Here is a 17,757-nt window from a genome sequence, read left to right as displayed (position 1 = left end):
GAATTGTTTAGAAAAGAACAGGTGAGAAGAAGTCATATCATGAACTATGTGCAGTGAGGGTAGCACTCCCTAACTGAACTAATGGCAAAGCAGCACTTAACAGGCTCTTCCAGTTCACAGCTTATTTTCCACACAGCTTTCCACCTTGTGAGGATTTTCAAATACCGTATATACTCGCGTATAAGTTCGGTCTTAAAACCTGAAAAATCGATCATAAAGTCAGACCCTGACTTATACACCCGTTCAAAAGTACGACACTTAATATTTTTTACATCTTCTTGCTTCCTCCAATCCCGCACCAGTTTCTAAGACATATTGAATTTTGTTGCAGCAGCACTGTTACCAATTTTTTTCGCCACTTCAACGACTTAATTTAAAACCAGCTTCATATTTTCTTCTGATTAAACGCTCCGTCATAGATAAGGGATGTTCTTACGATAAAGGTCTATGAGGGTCAGTGGCGTAGCTCGCGTTCGTGCCGCTCGGGGCGGTGCTTCAATTTGCCGCCCTCCAACACATCTGAATATGTTAAACTATTTAAATAGAAAACTAAAATGACGTATAGAGAAAAATTAAGACACATTTTGCATAGATTTATTCATATATAAAGAAACAGCAATATTTTTTATATACATTTATAAGCATCAACTAGACAAGACTATAGTATAGACGCACTGATAAGCCGTGTTCTACTTATTAGTTTAATATAATTACGCTACGAAAACCACAACCAAAATAGGGTACAAGTGATAGGTGGGGATGTCTTCTGCGCAGAGCAAGAACGCATTTGGATTAATAACGACACGAAATTATAAATTGTAAATTAGTTGTTTATCTTCCTAGAAATTATTATCGGTGTAATGTTTATGTTTATTTTTGTCATTACCTCATACATTTCAACTGCTGTGTCTGATGCAGAAGGACAGTCTGAACATTATTTTTCAAGCATTTGTGGTTAAAAATCTTTTTCATACATGAGTGATATTTTTCTGAACCCTGCTGCTTACACACGAATTGTACTGAGCCTTTTGGCCAATAATGCCACCTCCAAAAATGTGCCGCCTGGGGCCGACCGCCCCAAGCTACTCCACTGATGAGGGTATGAGATACAAATAAACACAAAACAGTGCAAGCAACGCTTTGGAATAGTTCGGGTGTTACTGTGTGGTCACATAGGCACAATACATAGAAAAAAAAAAAAGGCTGTGCGCTCCGTGGTTACTCTCTCAGATGGGCGCTAGCATATCGTAATCTCTTGGAGTTTTCCACATTCGACTTATACGACCGACATTATAAAATACTGGGAATTATATGGAAAATAAAGCCCCAACTTACCCCCGGGAGAACTTAAACGCGAGTATATACGGTAACTAACGGCATCGTTTCTGTCCGATTTTGAGTTGCTGTCTCATCCAGGTTTTTCTCCCTACCCTTTGGGGCCTTTAGAGGGACTAACTCCCTGTGAGATGCTGAACCGGACTAGAAAATCCAAATATGAATTGATGAAACGCTAATTCTTGATATTTTTTACTGTTGTATGAAAACAAGCTTATGGATAAATGGAACAGTAGGCTCAATAACTTTTTTTTGCTTTACCAGCTCAATAGTCACAATAACTCATTCATTGAGAAATCCTTCTTTGTAATATTTAAACCATGTTTATACATATTTGCATTTGTATGAGTTGTTTAGTAGAAAGGCTTACAGAGTTGGTTCCTAAATGTGTTTATTTAGTCATTTATTTTATTAGTTTATTATGTGTAACATTTTGAATATTTCTGCATATTGAAAATGGCTCCATAAAAGTAACCTTTTTGACCGAGGCATCAATCCATTCATTTTTCTGAAGGTTTGTTTCCTTACTTTGCTTTACATTAAAGCCTCATTATTGAAAGAATTTCACACAAACTGAATATTTGTACGGGCGGCACGGTGGTGCAGTGGGTAGCGCTGCTGCCTCACAGTAAGGAGACCTGGGTTCGCTTTCTGGGTCCTCCCTGCGTGGAGTTTGCATGTTCTCCCCATGTCTGCGTGGGTTTAGTCCCAAGACATGCAGGTTAGGTGCATTGGCGATCCGAAATTGTCCCTAGTGTGTGCTTGGTGTGTGTGTGCCCTGTGGTTGGCTGGTGCCCTGCCTGAGGTTTATTTCCTGCTTTGCACCCTGTGTTGGCTGGAATTGGCTCCAGCAGACCCCTGTGACCCTGTAGTTAGGATATAGCGGGTTCGATAATGGATGGATGGATGAATATTTGTACTGTAATTCTGTGTTTCCCATTGAAATTTGGAAACATGCAGCAAGATATATACTAAGAGGTGACTTATATATGTTTGTGTTTTTTGTGCTGATTTTTTATATTTATATATGCTTTCGAACCATTACACAATTTTGAATAGAATAATTGGGTATTGTTCTTACTGCAGGGCTCGCAAAATCGCTAGCCCGACGTCCCGGGGCTATTGTGTCTTCCAGTCGGGCTACCAAAATCTATCTCAGCCCTGCCCGTCGGGCTATCATAGGAAGGAAAAATATATGGCAATGCTTTTGCATTCTTTCGCAAATGTAGCTGGGTAATTATGTCATTTACGGGCATCAATAAGCCACTGTCAATATGTAAAATATTGAAATCGCGTTTAAATTCGCGCTTGTTTTTTTACTTTCACTTTGCGATCGCGCGAACTGTGTATAGAAAGCGGCAGTACTGATTGGTCAGTGACAGATTAATTGCGCACCAATTCCTCTGACATCGTCTTATCACTCATTGGTTTACTATTCAAAAGTGAGAAGTGAAATCTCCCGCAGCAAGCTTTAAACATGTGATAGAGGTTGATTGCGCAGAGAATTTAAAAAATCGCTGACCGTTGTGTGTGCGTGTGTAAAATAGATGGATTTAAGCAGGTATTTTAGTTCTGCTGAGCCAAAGAAGACAGGTCAGGGTGAAGAAGGGACAGCCAAAGAAAAGCCTACCACAAAGCGGAAAAGTTATGACAAATTAGACTATGAGGCAAAAAGAAAGCGCAGCTTTTTGGTTTCATGGACAAAAGAATTTCTGTGGCTGGAATATGACAAGCTAAATAACATAATGTTCTGCCGGGTGTGTCGTGAGTTTCCCTCAATTTCTGACTCGACAAGCGCCTTTGTTACTGGGACCAGTAATTTTAGGAAAGACCCTATCAAAACCCATGAGAAATCTCTGCATCACAAGAAATGCATTGGTGCTCAGTCTGCAGCATCTTTCCCAGAACAAACACCAATTGCAAAAACCATACTAAAATAAACCAAGCACAACAAGAAGTCTTGAAAAAGCTGTTTAGAACAGCGTACTATGTTGCAAAGAGTGAACTACCATTGGCAAAATTTAGCAGTCTTTGCAAACTTCAAAAAGCAAATGGCCTAGATCTTGGTTCCACTTACCTCAATGACCATGCTTGCAGAGAGTTTATTGGAGCAATAGCACAAATTTCAAGAGACCAGATTGAAAAGGAAATTCAAGAAAGCAGGTTCTTATCCATTCTTGCAGATGGCAGTACAGACACTGGTATAATAGAACAGGAGTTGGTTCATGTCAGGTATGTGAGAGATAATGGTGACATATCCACATACATGATCAAATGTCAGCCAGTCAAGAGTGCAAATGCTGCAGGTATTTTAGAGGCTATTGATGAAGCAGTGAACACCATGGGTATCAGAGAAGACACATGGAAAAGAAAGTAGTGTGTGCAAATTTTGATGGTGCTGCAGTGATGATGGGTGAGAAAACAGGAGTAGCTGGGAGACTGAAACAGAGGATACCCCACATCATAACAATCCACTGTGTGGCACACAAGTTAGAGCTAGCCGTGCTGGATAGCGTGAAAGGCTGTGAGTACCTGGTGAAATTTGAAGGTACACTGAAAACCATCTTTAAGATGTACTACTATTCCCCAAAGAAGCGAAGAGAACTGACAGAAATAAGTGAACTGCTAAATGAGAAACTGGCACATTTCAGTGGCCTGAAGAGCACACGGTGGCTTCCAAGCCGGCTGAGATGTCTGAAGGCTGTGGAAAAATTACACTCCCACTGTTGTTCATATGGAGAACATGGCAGGAGGAAGTGATGTCAAGTCCGAGGATGCAGCCAAAGCTAAGGGGGTGGTGCAGGAGATGAAGACTGAGAAATTTGTTCGCTTCCTGCATTTCATGTTGGACTACAGTACCATCTTATCCAAGTGCTGTACTGATTTTCAGCATGATAACCTAAACATCACACGAACAAATCAGTTAGTTGAGAGCACCACATCACGCTTACTCAGCCTAAAACAAAACCAGGAGAATACCAGAAAACCTTGGACACAAAGTTCACAGCGAACGAGGATGTTAGCATTTGCTACTGTGGAACTCAGCTCACAAAAAGTCAGCGACCTGCTAGAAGAGGTGAGGGTACAGACAAAGACACCTTTGGTGCAGAGATTCAGAAGATTATTGACAACTCAGTCAAGTATATGGACAATAGATTTAAAAATCTGCGTGAAAAGCCTCTCTCTTGTTTCAAAGTTTTGACCCTTCCACTCTTCCATACCCCAGAGAAGAGCTGGCAAATTATGGGAATGAAGAGGTGGATTATCTTGTCACACATTTTGCCAGTTTGCTAGATGAGGAAGAGAAAGAGAAAATTCCACAAGAATGGATGGATCTAAAATGTGGCTTGCAGAACACGGGGTAGCAAGGTAGTTGATTGCTTGTACAGAGATCTCCTCTCTGAGAATCCAGAACACCTCTCTCATATCTTGTTGCTGGTGAAATTAATGCTGACACTTAGTCCATCAACAGCCATCTGTGAGAGAGGATTTTCTTGCATGAACCGAGTGAAGACAACACATCGTACCTCTCTACACCCTGAAACACTGAATGACTGCATGCAACTCTCCATTAATGGGGAAACAGTTGAATCTTTTTGCCCTGACAAGTCAATTTGTTTCTGGATGTTTTCTGGAAAAGGTTCAAGACACCTGGATCATAAAACTCCGACAAGAACAAAGAGCAGTGAAATGGAGGCCGATGCACAGGAAGAGAAAGCTGATGGAGGAGATGCTATGCCCTCAACGTTGAGTGGCATTTTCTCATCCGTGACTTCAGTGGAAATTTCAGATTCAGAATCTGACACAGACTGATTCATGTTCTACACAGTTCTTACAAGTTCATAGAAATTTCTGTTCAATTAGAACCAAATATTTGAGTTGATGATTGTAATTTTTATACAGTTGTTGTAATTTGTGTTTTAACAATTTTTTGATTGATGTTTTATTTCCTTTACAATATTATACATTAAAAATAATCTTTTTTATTCGGGCTACTTAAATTTATTTTGGGCTACCAAAAACTGAAGAGTGCCTGCCCGAAGGGCTACCAGGGATTTTGAAATTTTGCGAGCCCTGTACTGTACTTCAGCATGTTAGGAATCAAACTGCTACAAACCATCACAGCAAAATACATCTACCTTTATTTTGGACGTCATACTAGCTTAGACGTGTCATCAAAGATGACTAATAGTCCGCTCTGGGCACCTCTGATATATCAAAGATGTGCTTTAACATTAAATGGAGATTCTGTTACGCTGCTTTAACTGATTTGTTAGAGACATATGGGTTTGAATCTCATTGAGCTTTGTGCACATGACTCTAAACACGAGCCTAAATTGGACCTGTCTGAAGTTAGATACATGAATAAGTGTAGCTGTGGTGGACTGCCTCTACATTCAGGGTTGGTTTCTTCCTTGTGCCCAATGCTATTGGCATAGACTTGTGCCTTTTTTCTATTTTTTAAATTGGACTATGAGGCTGAATATAAATGGAGGGATACATTAATGGATTATTGAAAGGGATGCATAGATATTTCTGCTTAGGTTCCTACTGCCACCCAGAGAACAGAATTTGGAGTGCTAACAATTTTCAAGGAGATTATCAGAAATGACACCTACTGTTATGACTGCAACATTAAAAAAGCTTTGATGTACATCTATAGTTTGTGACTTGAGGTTAACACTGTCCCGATGCCTTCTTGTCTGTACAGCCAGTCAGGTGGCTGCTGTACGTTTTACATAACATGCATGGAGATCCAGTCTGGAGGTTTAGTTGCTGTTCAACCAGATAGCAGAATATGTTCTAAGAGTGGCTGACTGTGATTGTTGGTGTCTGATGTGGGATTTTCAAACATCATAGTCTATAGATATTCTAGAGAATTGTGTTATAAGTAAAAAAATCCAGTGACTTGTTGATTAGAGAGAGGTCAGAATTTTAAAAGGCAGTAATTTAAAAAAATGTTTTAAAAAGGTTTAAAAGAAAGGCAGTAAATGCTCAAGTAATACCTCTGTACATCAACAGTGTGCAGAGGGGTATCTCAGAAAGCGTGTCACATTGGATCCTGAAGCAGATGGGCATGTGGAAGCTAGAAACGCTTTAGATTCCCTTCATATTAGCTAAAACGACAATGTGTTGGTACATTGTCATCAAAACTGGATAACTGAAAGTAACCAGTCTAGATTTCTGTACTTTCATAAGCAACATAAATTCATCCTTCCTTATTTCATTGGTACTGGCTGGTGGTGGTGGTAGTATAATGGTGTGGAGGAGGCATCCTTGGCATACTTTAGGGCTCTTAATACTATTATAGTATCTTGAAAATGCCACAGTGTACCTAAGTATTTTTGTTAACTTGTATGCAATGCATCCCTTTATGGTCACAGTCTACCCTTATTTCAGGTGAATACTATGCTGTGTACCTATCATTTCAAGCTGGTTCCATACACATGATATGTTCGGCTTAGTCTCCATATTTCAATTGAATTGAGCACTCTTGGTATGATTTAGAATGAAATATCTATAAGCTCTGTGCCATGAGGTGAAGTTATTATGGACCAAAGTCTCTGATTTTTCCAGCACATTTTGCTATATATATATATATATATATATATATATATATATATACACGCATACATACAGTGTTACCCTGAGATACGAGTGCCCCAATGTACGAGTTTTTTGAGATACGAGCCGTCACTAGTTCGATTTTTTGCCTTGAGTTATGAGCCAAATTTTGAAATACACGCCATCAAAGAGTTTGTCGCCACACATTCCGAGGAACTGACAACAGAGGAGTTGACGGAACTACAGATTCAGCAACATATGGAGTTTCTGCAGGAGATCGGTATCGCGGAGGAAGTTATCTTTTCAAGTGCGATAAAGGAAGTGTTGGAAATGTGGGAAAAAGTTTCGGACTTTGTTGAAAAGAAACACCCTGAAAAAGTTGCAGCTGGTCGTGCAGCGGTGCTGTTTAATGACATTTGCCTAACTCATTTCAGAAATTCTAAAGGGGAGGAAGAAACAAAGCTCCTTGGACAGGTTTCTGTTGAAATGCCCTGCGAATGAAAGTGACGAAAGTGTGGCAAAAAAGAAAAAAAGCTAGTGAAGAAGAAAATTAAGTTAAGCAAAAGTGAAGTGTATTAGGTTTTATTTTGTTTGTATACAATATTTGTTCATTATAATATACATTTTTCTTATGTTGAAAACATTCAACAGAAAATTGCTGTGGTTTTTTGGGGGCTGGCACGAATTAATCTCATTTCAATTAATTTCAATGGGGAAAACTGATTTGAGATACGAGCATTTTGACTTATGAGCTCGGTCATGGAACGAATTAAACTCGTATGTCGAGGTACCACTGTGTGTGTGTGTATGTGTATATATATATATATATATATATATATATATATATATATATATATATATATATAGTGAGAAACCAGCCCGGCCACAGACAGACAGACACCGAATGTCCCGATTATACACACGCTTTATTTCAGCACAACAACACAGTACACAATTCACCACAATAATGCACTCAGTCCCTTTTCTCTCTCTCTTTTCCTTTCTCCGGCCACCTGCTTCTCCTCCTCCTCAGGCTGCTGTCTTCTCCCTCCCGACTCTGGCCCTGAGTGGAATGTGGTGGCCTCCTTTATACAGCACCCGGAAGTGTTTCAGGTGCTTCTTGATTAGCGTCTGGCAGCACTTCCAGGTGTGGCAGAAGTGCTGTTGACCACCGTTCGGGAGCTGTCAGGGCGCCCCCTGGCGGTGGAGATGTCCTCCCACAGGGTTGAGCGTCCCGACTCTGTGGCCCCCATGCAACCCAGGAAGGATGTGTGTGTATGTATGTATGTATATATATATGTATATGTGTATATATATATTTATATATTTATATATATATATATAATTGTGTGTGTCTATGTAAATATATATATATATGTATATATTTATATGTGTGTGTGTATGTTGTGGCAGAAGTGCTTGGTTGGTGCCGACCCGACACACCAGACGCATGTGTCAATGAAAGATTTATTTTGTCTTCAGCTGTGGGGCAAGTCTTCCCCATGTCCCACAGGCCCTACACAGTCCCCAAAAACACGGCAAACGAAAAAATATGTGTAATGGCACGAAAAGTGCCTGCTGACACTTAAGTACGCAAGCAATGGTATGAGAATGCAGTTAGACTTTTTTTTGGGGCACATACACTGTCCAGATCTAAGCTCTAGTGTGGAGAGTCGCTCACGTACTGAAGAGTCTATAGCTGCAGGTGGAAGCTGCCGTCACTGTTCTTTGTATGTAAGAGCCAGATTGAATGTTATTTACCTGTTTACCTTTATTTATTTACTTACTTCTTACAGTGTAAAGTCACAAGTAGACTGCAGAGCTTCCCGTGTACATATACAAAGTACAGCGATGGAAAATGTGCGACGTGCTTTCTTGCTCCGATGTAGAACCGTCATCATGATCTGAGTTCACCTCTGTTATAGCGCATCTTTGTGAAAACTGCTGTGTCAAATGGGAGGGGTGGTAGTATCGTGAACGCGACTGAGAGAATAAAACTGAATTAAAAAAAACAAAGCTAACCTTTACAAGTTTCATAAATTTACACTGGCTGTTACAGACTGGAATCAAATGTTTGCTTTTATTCTAAAATAGTAAGAATAAGAGCAGCTCACTTCTCAAAACAGACTCGTCCGGGGTCGAACCCATGAAGTTTTGATTGCCAGTCAACAGTTGATACCATTGTGCCACCGAAGCGGTCGTAGCAAATGCGTGTCAATGTTGCACCCTAACGCGGGTTCTTTTTCTGCAGTTATATTTTTGAATAAAAGCGCACTTATTCTGTTATATTTGTAACTTTTGTGAAAGTGTTTCTTTGATATTTGGACTTCAGGCTTCACACATTATAAACTTCATGTGTAGATTTTGTCAATTATTACTAAAACATGAAAAACGTTTCTGTTTTAACGATGTGTTTACATAGATCGTTGTAGGCACGGAACACACATGAAATGCAAGTGTTCCAAATAACGATATAGTATTTATAAAAGGTGTCATTTTGCTTGACTTCCCACTCTATACAACTCTAAGCAACTGACACGCAGGTAAACAGACTTGAGCTGAGAAAACTGGGCGGGGGGATGTGATAGCAGGCTACTTGCTGTTTGCTGCTTATCAACACATTTACAGGACAAAAGACGCTGATGGAGTGGTGTGAAGCGATTTAAGGTGGGATGGATCTACGAGTTTTTTCGTAGGTTCTAGTAATTCTAGTGTTAACAAATGAAACAAGACAGAGCATTATTACCATTAGAAGTGTAGGCCTTTCATTCAGAAAAATTGCAATAAAAGTCAAAGTGTCAGTAAATACAGTGGTGTCCAGCACAATCCAAAGGCAGTTGAAAATTGGAAGAAACGGTGAGATCTGGCAGACCCAAAGTCACAACCTATTTTGGGGACAAGTTTCTGAGGGTTACCAGCTTGGGTGATAGGCACCTCGCAGCGCAATAGCTTCAAGGACAGCTTAATAGTGCAAGTCGAAAGGAGTAAGTCTCAGCTTCTGTTGTGAAGAAGAGACTTTGTGCTGCAGGTTTGACAGGGTGAGTGGCAGTAAGAAAGCAGTTCCTTAAAGGACAAAATAAGGCCTTGAAATACCGGCTATGGCCTACTGCAGACTGGAAGAAAATCTTTTAGACTGATGAATCAAATTTGAAATCTTCAGTTCATCACGCAGGGTGTTTGTATGCAATCGAGTTGGTGAAAGGATGGTCTCTCAGTGGGTGACATCAACTGTCAAACGTGGAGGAGGAGATGTGATAGTCTGAGGGTTTTTTTGCTGGAGGTAGAGTTGGTGACTTCTACAGAGTGACTGGCATTCTGAATCAAAAGGGTTACCACAGTTTGGCTGTTATATCAGCAAAAGGTGGCTGCTTTGATGAATCAAAAATGTGAATAAAATTTCTGATGATTCCTTGACTTATTTTTTTCATTTGCCAGTGTTTATTTGTTGTAGGCCTTTGTTTTCATGAAACAATAAGACATTAAACTGTGTGCATTTCCAAAAAACTATTCTAAAAGTTTTTACTGGTAGAGTGTGTGTGTGTATGTATGTATATTAATCAAAAACTAATTCATGAAGCAATTAATCCTTTAAGCATGTACAGTGTTCTCTATTGATGGTTAGTTCTTTCCTTTCACCAAATGATGCTGACTCCAATACTGGATTGATGAGAGATTAATAAAAGTTTCCAATTTAAACAAAACCTCACTTTTGTCTTTAAAGGTAAAAATCATATTAACATATGTTGATTCTCAATCCTACCTTATCTAATTCAAAGTCATGATGGGCACTGGAGCTAATGTTATGAGGAGCAAGCTCTGGATGGGATGCCAAGCCATTGCTGTGGCCTAACACACTTCTTTTTGGGATGTAGCTGGAAAATCAGGCAGAACATGCAGACTCCATGAAGAGAACGACCAGGTGCAGAATTTGAACTGAATCCATTTTTCAGCAGGGCTAACCATTGTGCTGCAGTACCGCCCAGATAAAAACCCAAGCCAAATGTACATGTACATATTTACCTATTCTGTAGCTCCTGTGCTTTGTTCTCAGAGTGCTGCTGCTTTTGTTCCAACCACATTCTAAGTTAGAAGCCAGTTCCTGGAACTTTTCATAAAATGTGCAGGCTTATTTTATTAACACAGCACAATCATTTTGGGTAGCAGTAAATCAAACCCTGTGTCAGTGTGACTGGGCACAGGGCAGGGACCGACTTTGGACAAGACACCATTTCTCTATAAGACTCATAAGGCTTGATGTGTAGGATTAGAGCATTTCCAAGGAGGTTCTGCTCAACCTTTATAACACACTGGTGAGGCCTCATCTTGAGTACTGGGTGCAGTTTTGGTCTCCAGGCTACTAAAAGGACACAGCAGCACTAGAAGGCTGATTCCAGGACTACAGGGGATGAGTTATGAGGAAAGATTAAAAGAGCTGAGCCTTTACAGTTTAAGCAAAAGGAGTTTAAGAGGTGACATGATTGAAGTGTTTAAAATTATGAAGGGAATTAGTCCAGTGGATCGAGACTTGTATTTTAAAATGAGTTCATCAAGAACACGGGGACACAGTTGGAAACTTGTGAAGGGGAAATTTCGCACAAACATTAGGAAGTTTTTCTTTACACAGAGAACCACAAACACATGGAATAAGTGACCAAGTAGTGTGGTAGACAGTAAGACGTTAGGGACTTTCAAAACTCGACTTGATGTTTTTTTGGAAGAAATAAGTGGATAGGACTGGCAAGCTTTGTTGGGCTGAATGGCCTGTTCTCGTCCAGAGTGTTCAAATGTTCTAATTTGCTATTAAGTCTCTTAGTAGGGCAGTGGGAAAACTCTACCTGTTTACATGCACTTCAACTGCAGCTCCAATGAGCCATTTATTAAATTGTTGAGGCTTTCCAAAGGTACCAGCCTGTTCTGTTCATAAGGCAAATAATTACATTTACACCAGGCCTTGATATTTGGCACAGGATTGCAGGAATGCTGCACAAATTCAGCAATTCTTTCGAATTTTAATTTGTAATGCTTGAATTTCCTTCACATATTTGGTAAGCAAACAATTTTGCTTTTTGCCAAAATATTCAATGTCTGTTTAAAATGACTGTTTTAAAATTGTGCATAATTTAGGAATGTTTTTGTTTTGTTTTGTTACACTCACATGCTTAGGATGTCACCTTCCTGTTGCTGTTGCCCTTGACCGGAAAATTACAGCTGCAGATTTCAGAAATGTCCTGTTTTTAAACTGTAATTTAACTTTGTTAAATTGAAGGTTAAAGACAATATGAACTATATTCTTGCACTAAAGTTAATATGAAATTCAGCAAATTGACTTGGATTTTTTAGGGAATTAGTATTCAATTTTGCTTCTCCTTTATTTTAAGACATTCGGGATCATCAGTTCTTAAAAATGTCTGTGGAGGACTGACCGCCTTTAAATCTGAATCTGAATCTGGAATGTGAAATCAGCGAGACACGTGAACAGATAAACAATGCTCCAAGAAATAGATGACCTTTTGGTTAACCCTGCCAGCTATCTAATTCTGAAAATGACATTTCAGCATAAAAATGAGGACTTCGTAAAGCGCTTTACCCATTAATACTACAATTCACCTTTACAGTCTTTCATTGTCTTTTAGAAATGTCCATTGGTTTTGGCAGCAGTTCATGGTAAAGCAAATGCGTTCACTGGCAAACTAATAACAGTCAAAGTCGTTCTCAGACCCACTTATTCAAATTTAGAGGAACAGGGATCAAGAGACTGTCCTGGCAGTACTGGGCACCTGGCAGAAAAAGGGCCTGGACAGGAAACCAGTCCTTTGTAGGGTCCACTTCCACACTCAAACTGGAACCATTTAGCCAAACCTACAGGACTTTTGAGACTGTAGGAGGAAATCTGAAGTACCCAGAAGAAAAACACAGGGAAACGCGGAGAACATGCAAACTTCACTCTGAAGATCGGGTGGAGGCTTTGAACGGAGTGTGTAGGCTATGCAAAGCTGTAAAGTGACAATGTTAACTGGGGTGCACTACTGTGCCCCCTAAGCTAAAAATGTGTTCATTATATTTTTAACTATATCGGATTTCCCTCACAACCCAATCTTGGATAAGTGGATTAAGAAAATGGATGAATTGATATCTCAAATTTCTTAAAAAAAATTCACACTAGAGCCTTATGTTGACTTCGTATCTATCTTAAAGCTGCAGAAAAGTATACTCTGAGAAAAACAGTATAGTATGGATGAAAAAATAAAAACAATTCACAGCATATTTTATTTTACATTCATTAGATTATTTTGCATTACTCTATTGCAATTTTCATTGGCAAGTGTGTTTTTTTTGGGCTAATTATGAGTGAAAATCTCTACGTGTACAATTAATAAATTATTAAAAATAGCAGACATAAAATTTTTTGAAAGACTGGCTAACAACTTTACTGAATGAAAATTTTGTATACTACTGTAAACATCAGAAAGAATATGTTTTGACATTAAAAATGCCTGAAATATTATTATCAAAGTGCTTTTTAACTCTTTTAGGGCTGATGTTGACTTTTGTCGACAGGAGGGGTTGAGGGCACATGTCGACAGAAGCCAACATCCGGGGTAGAAGGTGACAATCAGCTTGTAATGGCGACAAAACTCACTGATACGTCACAGGCATTCTCTGCTTGGAGGAATGTTGGACTCATTGACCCAGCATCTAATCCTTGCATGTGCGTGAGTTACGAAATGTAAATAAAGGCAAGATGGCATCGACATCTCACCGGGGCGAAGCGAGTGCAGAAAAGAAAATACTCAGTAGATGATGTTTTGCACATTATTGCTGAGTCGGACTCTGATTTTTCAGAATCTGATTTTGTTGACTTTGATCAGGAGATTGAGCAAGAGAGTGAGGAACAGGCATCAGCTCATCGGACACCAGCCGATGCCGCCCCAGGTGATTGGCTGCCAGCTGAGCGCATTTGCGCAGCCAACGCACCTACGGCAAGGTTCATGTGGGAGAAATACCCAGACATTGATCCGTGGGACCCAAACTGGCTACCGGACTGGCAGGAGGATTGGAGCTTGTGGCACAGTTAGGGTGAACAGGAGACACAGGCCTTCACAGGCTGAAGATGAAAAGAGGTGACAATACGGTTATCATGTGGGCGGAAAACTTGGTGGCAGTAGCATGGCACGATGTCATATGGGTGAATTGTCTCACTACAGTACACACTAACAATATATGTGAGAAAGTGCAGCAACAGACAGTTGAAAAGGAAACACCAGTGCAACACGTATTGTAAGCAGTGCAATGTGCGAGATCAGACTTTGCAGGACTTTGCTGTGTAATGTGTATGTGATATGTATGTGAAATCATATAGTATGCAGGCTCATACATCATGCAAGACAGTAACATTTGTCAAAAGTACATATTTTTTATTGATTTGATATGTTAAACAATTGCTTTGTGCTCTTTTTTTAAAAAAAGTGAGTTTTTCGAAAAATATTCAGCCCTGGGAGAAAAGAAATAAAAAAAAATTAGCCCTAAAAGAGTTAAACTCAGGTCTGTTACCCAACAATCACACTGTTATTCCCCTCACGGAGTCTAAAATTATTATGTTTAAAGAGGGTACCCCCATTTTAGAAATGAATTTCAAGTCCTTTAAAGATTTCTAAATATTTTTCAGGTACATAATTGTAAAAAAATATGTTGTAAATGGAAATTCTGTGCAATATATATATATATATATATATATATATATATATATATATATATATATATATACACACACACTATACAAAAATACGTATGCGGAAAAGTAGAAGTATGCTATGCTAGTCTAAACAAACTGGAGCTACAATGAACCATTAGTCATCCATGGATGTGGATATATAATGAAAGACTAACATTGGTTCTGTTATCCATCATTATCCATATAGTCTAGTCTACTAGGGCAGGGGTCCCCAACTTACGGTCCGCGGCCCACGCGAGAAAACCACCGGCATCGGAGACTCGCTCAGTGAAGGGCTACAGCAAAATTCCAGCATCCTTCACTGAGGACACTTTTCAGAACGCTAGGCGGGCTGGGCTTTGTAACGGCGCAGAGAGAGGAGAGAGCGAGGTGAGAGAGTATTACAATGAGGTATTTTTATGTTTCTGACAGTTTCCCCATATGACACGAGTCTATAGAAATCTCGTTACTACGAAGTACATTCAGCAGCAGATACTTTCACTACAATGAAGTGACCTTGAAATGCTTGAATGAATCACCCACAGAGCAGTTAGTTCTGTGGTCGCAGCTCAGTTGTGCACATTTGCACAACGATCCCCAAACAGAAACATTGTAAAAAATGTTCTTTCTTCGTACTGTTTTTTTGCAGTTTTTGTTTTCTTTGGTTTTCAGTGATACCTTTTTCTTATTGCTCATCATTTGAAAAACATCCATCGGAATTTAACTCATTGTCACCCTTCTATAGAAACGGCAGACACGAAAAAATGATAACAGCGTTAATGTTGGATTGACAAATGCAATGCATATGTCTTTTTTATATCCAGAAAAGAAGAAAATACTCGGGTTGTAAACGTATGCAAACTGCTGCATTTAAAGACACCGAAAAAGCCGTTTTTATGTGGTTCAGTGATGCTCGTTCAAGAAACATTCCTATTAATGCGGCACTCATTCAAGAATATTTGAGGTTTTTAAACTCTCTTGGGACCTCCATCAACCCAACAACATGCTGTGAGCCTGCTGTTTCCTTGTTCCGGTAACAGACAAACAATCTTACACAGATGCTGCAATCGTGCTTCGGGGTGCACTTCAGTGTGTCGTTCCCGTTGGGTGGGGGGATCCCAAAATAGTTCAGAAACATCACAATATGAAGAAGAAGAAAAGGATGATTTGACTTCTGATTGATAACTGTGCTGCCCACAACATGCTTCCGCATTCAGATAATGTTCGCGTTGAATTCCTCCCGCCCAATTGCAATGCTTCAGCCATTGGGTTTGGGCATTATTCACACCCTGAAAGTGTATTATCGCAAAGAAATGCTGAGAAAAATTCTCATCAGCATAACTTGTAGACAGAAGGAGATTAAAATAACGTGAAAGAAACTATGAAGCTGCTTCCATTTCCAACATCCTATCTTTGTGAGGCAGCGTTTTCTGCAGTGACAGCAACCAAAACGAGTTTATTAAGTAGACTGAACATAAGCAACACACTTTGCGTGTCACTGTCTTCCATCCTCCCCAGATGGGATCGTCTGGTTGCAGGAAAACAAGCTCAGGGCTCCCACTGATTCTGCATTATGGTAAGCTGTAATAATAATTTCTGTTACTAAATTATAACTTAAAAATAACAGAAATGTAATGTAATCACCCCACAAACTCCAACCCTCCAACAAATCCCCCCCAAACCATGAAAAAATGTGCTTCTAGTAAAGCGGCCCTTGGTGTCAAAAAGGTTGGGGACCACTGTACTAGGGCACTTTTGAAGATAGAAGGAAAAAATGGATGGAGCAAAATACTGTCAAATTGTTGTGGAACACCTGCTGCCCTCTGCCTAAAAGTTGTCAGTGAGAAGAAGGTTCACCTTCCAACATGACAATGAACAGAAGAAACAGCAAAGTTGACCACACAGTGGCTGAAGGAGAAAAAGGTTCATGTCCTTGCATGGCCTAGTCAGAGCCCAGACTTAAACCATATTGAAAATCTGTGGAATGACTTGCAGTCCACCAGTGGTCACCATCCAGTTTGACTGAGCTTGAACATTTCTGTAAAGAAGTGTGGACAGATATTGCACAGTCTGGATGTGCAAAGTTGGTAGAGAAGAATCCGAACAGAATCAGAGCTGTAATCAAAGCCAAAGGTGGCTCCACAAAGTACTGACGTGGGAATCGTTTCACTATCACAGTGATTCTATTTTTTTTTTTTTCCTGAACTGTTGCTAGTATATCTTTCACGTGGCTGTTACAAGTTGCATTGAGTAAATATTTTTTGTGTGTCTTTTATTTCATGCTACAAAGCAACAAAATGTGAATATTTAGAAGGGAGGTGATACTTTTCTATTCACACTATAATTTGTTTTTACATATGAGAAGGAGGATTTTAAATTCAATACTCTGTTTTACCTGATATCATTGTGATGTTTTAAGAACTAAAGTTTTATGGAAGGGTTCATGTGGAAAAGAGAGAAAGCAAGACTTTCTTCTTTTTGCATAAAAAAATAAATATGACTTTTATACAAATTTCTAAAGTTGAATGTCTTTGTAAGTTTTTTTAATGCGACTTTCCAATCATTCAAGCATAGGTGGTTCTGGGTGTCTGTTCTTCTCAATGACTGGGGTTTGACATGCTATTAATATTTCTGTGTAATTGCTAACTAACATTCGTCTTCTTCAGAATTGTAAAAATGTATATTGTGATAAATTTTATAGCTGTGTGTCTGTCTTGACTTTACTGACATTAAAAACTGAAATGCTAGCCATTTCTTTTGATGGTTCAGTATTATACTATATAATTACATGTGGCATGGTGAAAAATATTTTTGTATTGTGGATTTTCCTAGGTACTAAAGCACCAAAGCAAGAGTCCTTATCATGCTGGATGTTGGAAAGTGGCCTATATTTGCTCTTCTTCCACCTGAGGACTTGAAGTTAATTCACCAGGCATGTGTTTATGGAAGTTCTGGAAATGAAGCCCTCTATGTTACTGTGAATGATGAGGTACGTGAGATTTGTTTTCTTCGGGCTTAAGGTCAAGGTGATCACATAAGTAGATCAGAATGATGTCTTTCTATTTTTAGGCTTATAATGCCAATCTAAGCTCATACCGTCAGAGACTTGGGCAAATGGCAAGTAATTGTCCTGGGATAATTTATAC

At 39.4% G+C, this 17,757-nt stretch overlaps 1 protein-coding gene across 1 annotated transcript in view; it reads left to right on the top strand.

The window, feature by feature from the left end:
- Positions 1 to 17,757, top strand: part of rcbtb2 (regulator of chromosome condensation (RCC1) and BTB (POZ) domain containing protein 2) — an 82,564-nt gene that overhangs the window by 8,480 nt on the left and 56,327 nt on the right. The window contains exon 2 of the mRNA XM_039745855.1: positions 17,444 to 17,600. Coding sequence (XP_039601789.1) covers positions 17,475 to 17,600 — 126 coding nt within the window. The 5' untranslated portion in view covers positions 17,444 to 17,474. The remainder of the gene's footprint in view (positions 1 to 17,443; positions 17,601 to 17,757) is intronic.

Source organism: Polypterus senegalus, chromosome 2, assembly GCF_016835505.1.
Source record: "Polypterus senegalus isolate Bchr_013 chromosome 2, ASM1683550v1, whole genome shotgun sequence".
Taxonomy (NCBI): domain Eukaryota; kingdom Metazoa; phylum Chordata; class Cladistia; order Polypteriformes; family Polypteridae; genus Polypterus; species Polypterus senegalus.
Note: the sequence above shows the minus strand (reverse complement) of the source record. Positions and strands in the feature narration are given on the sequence as shown.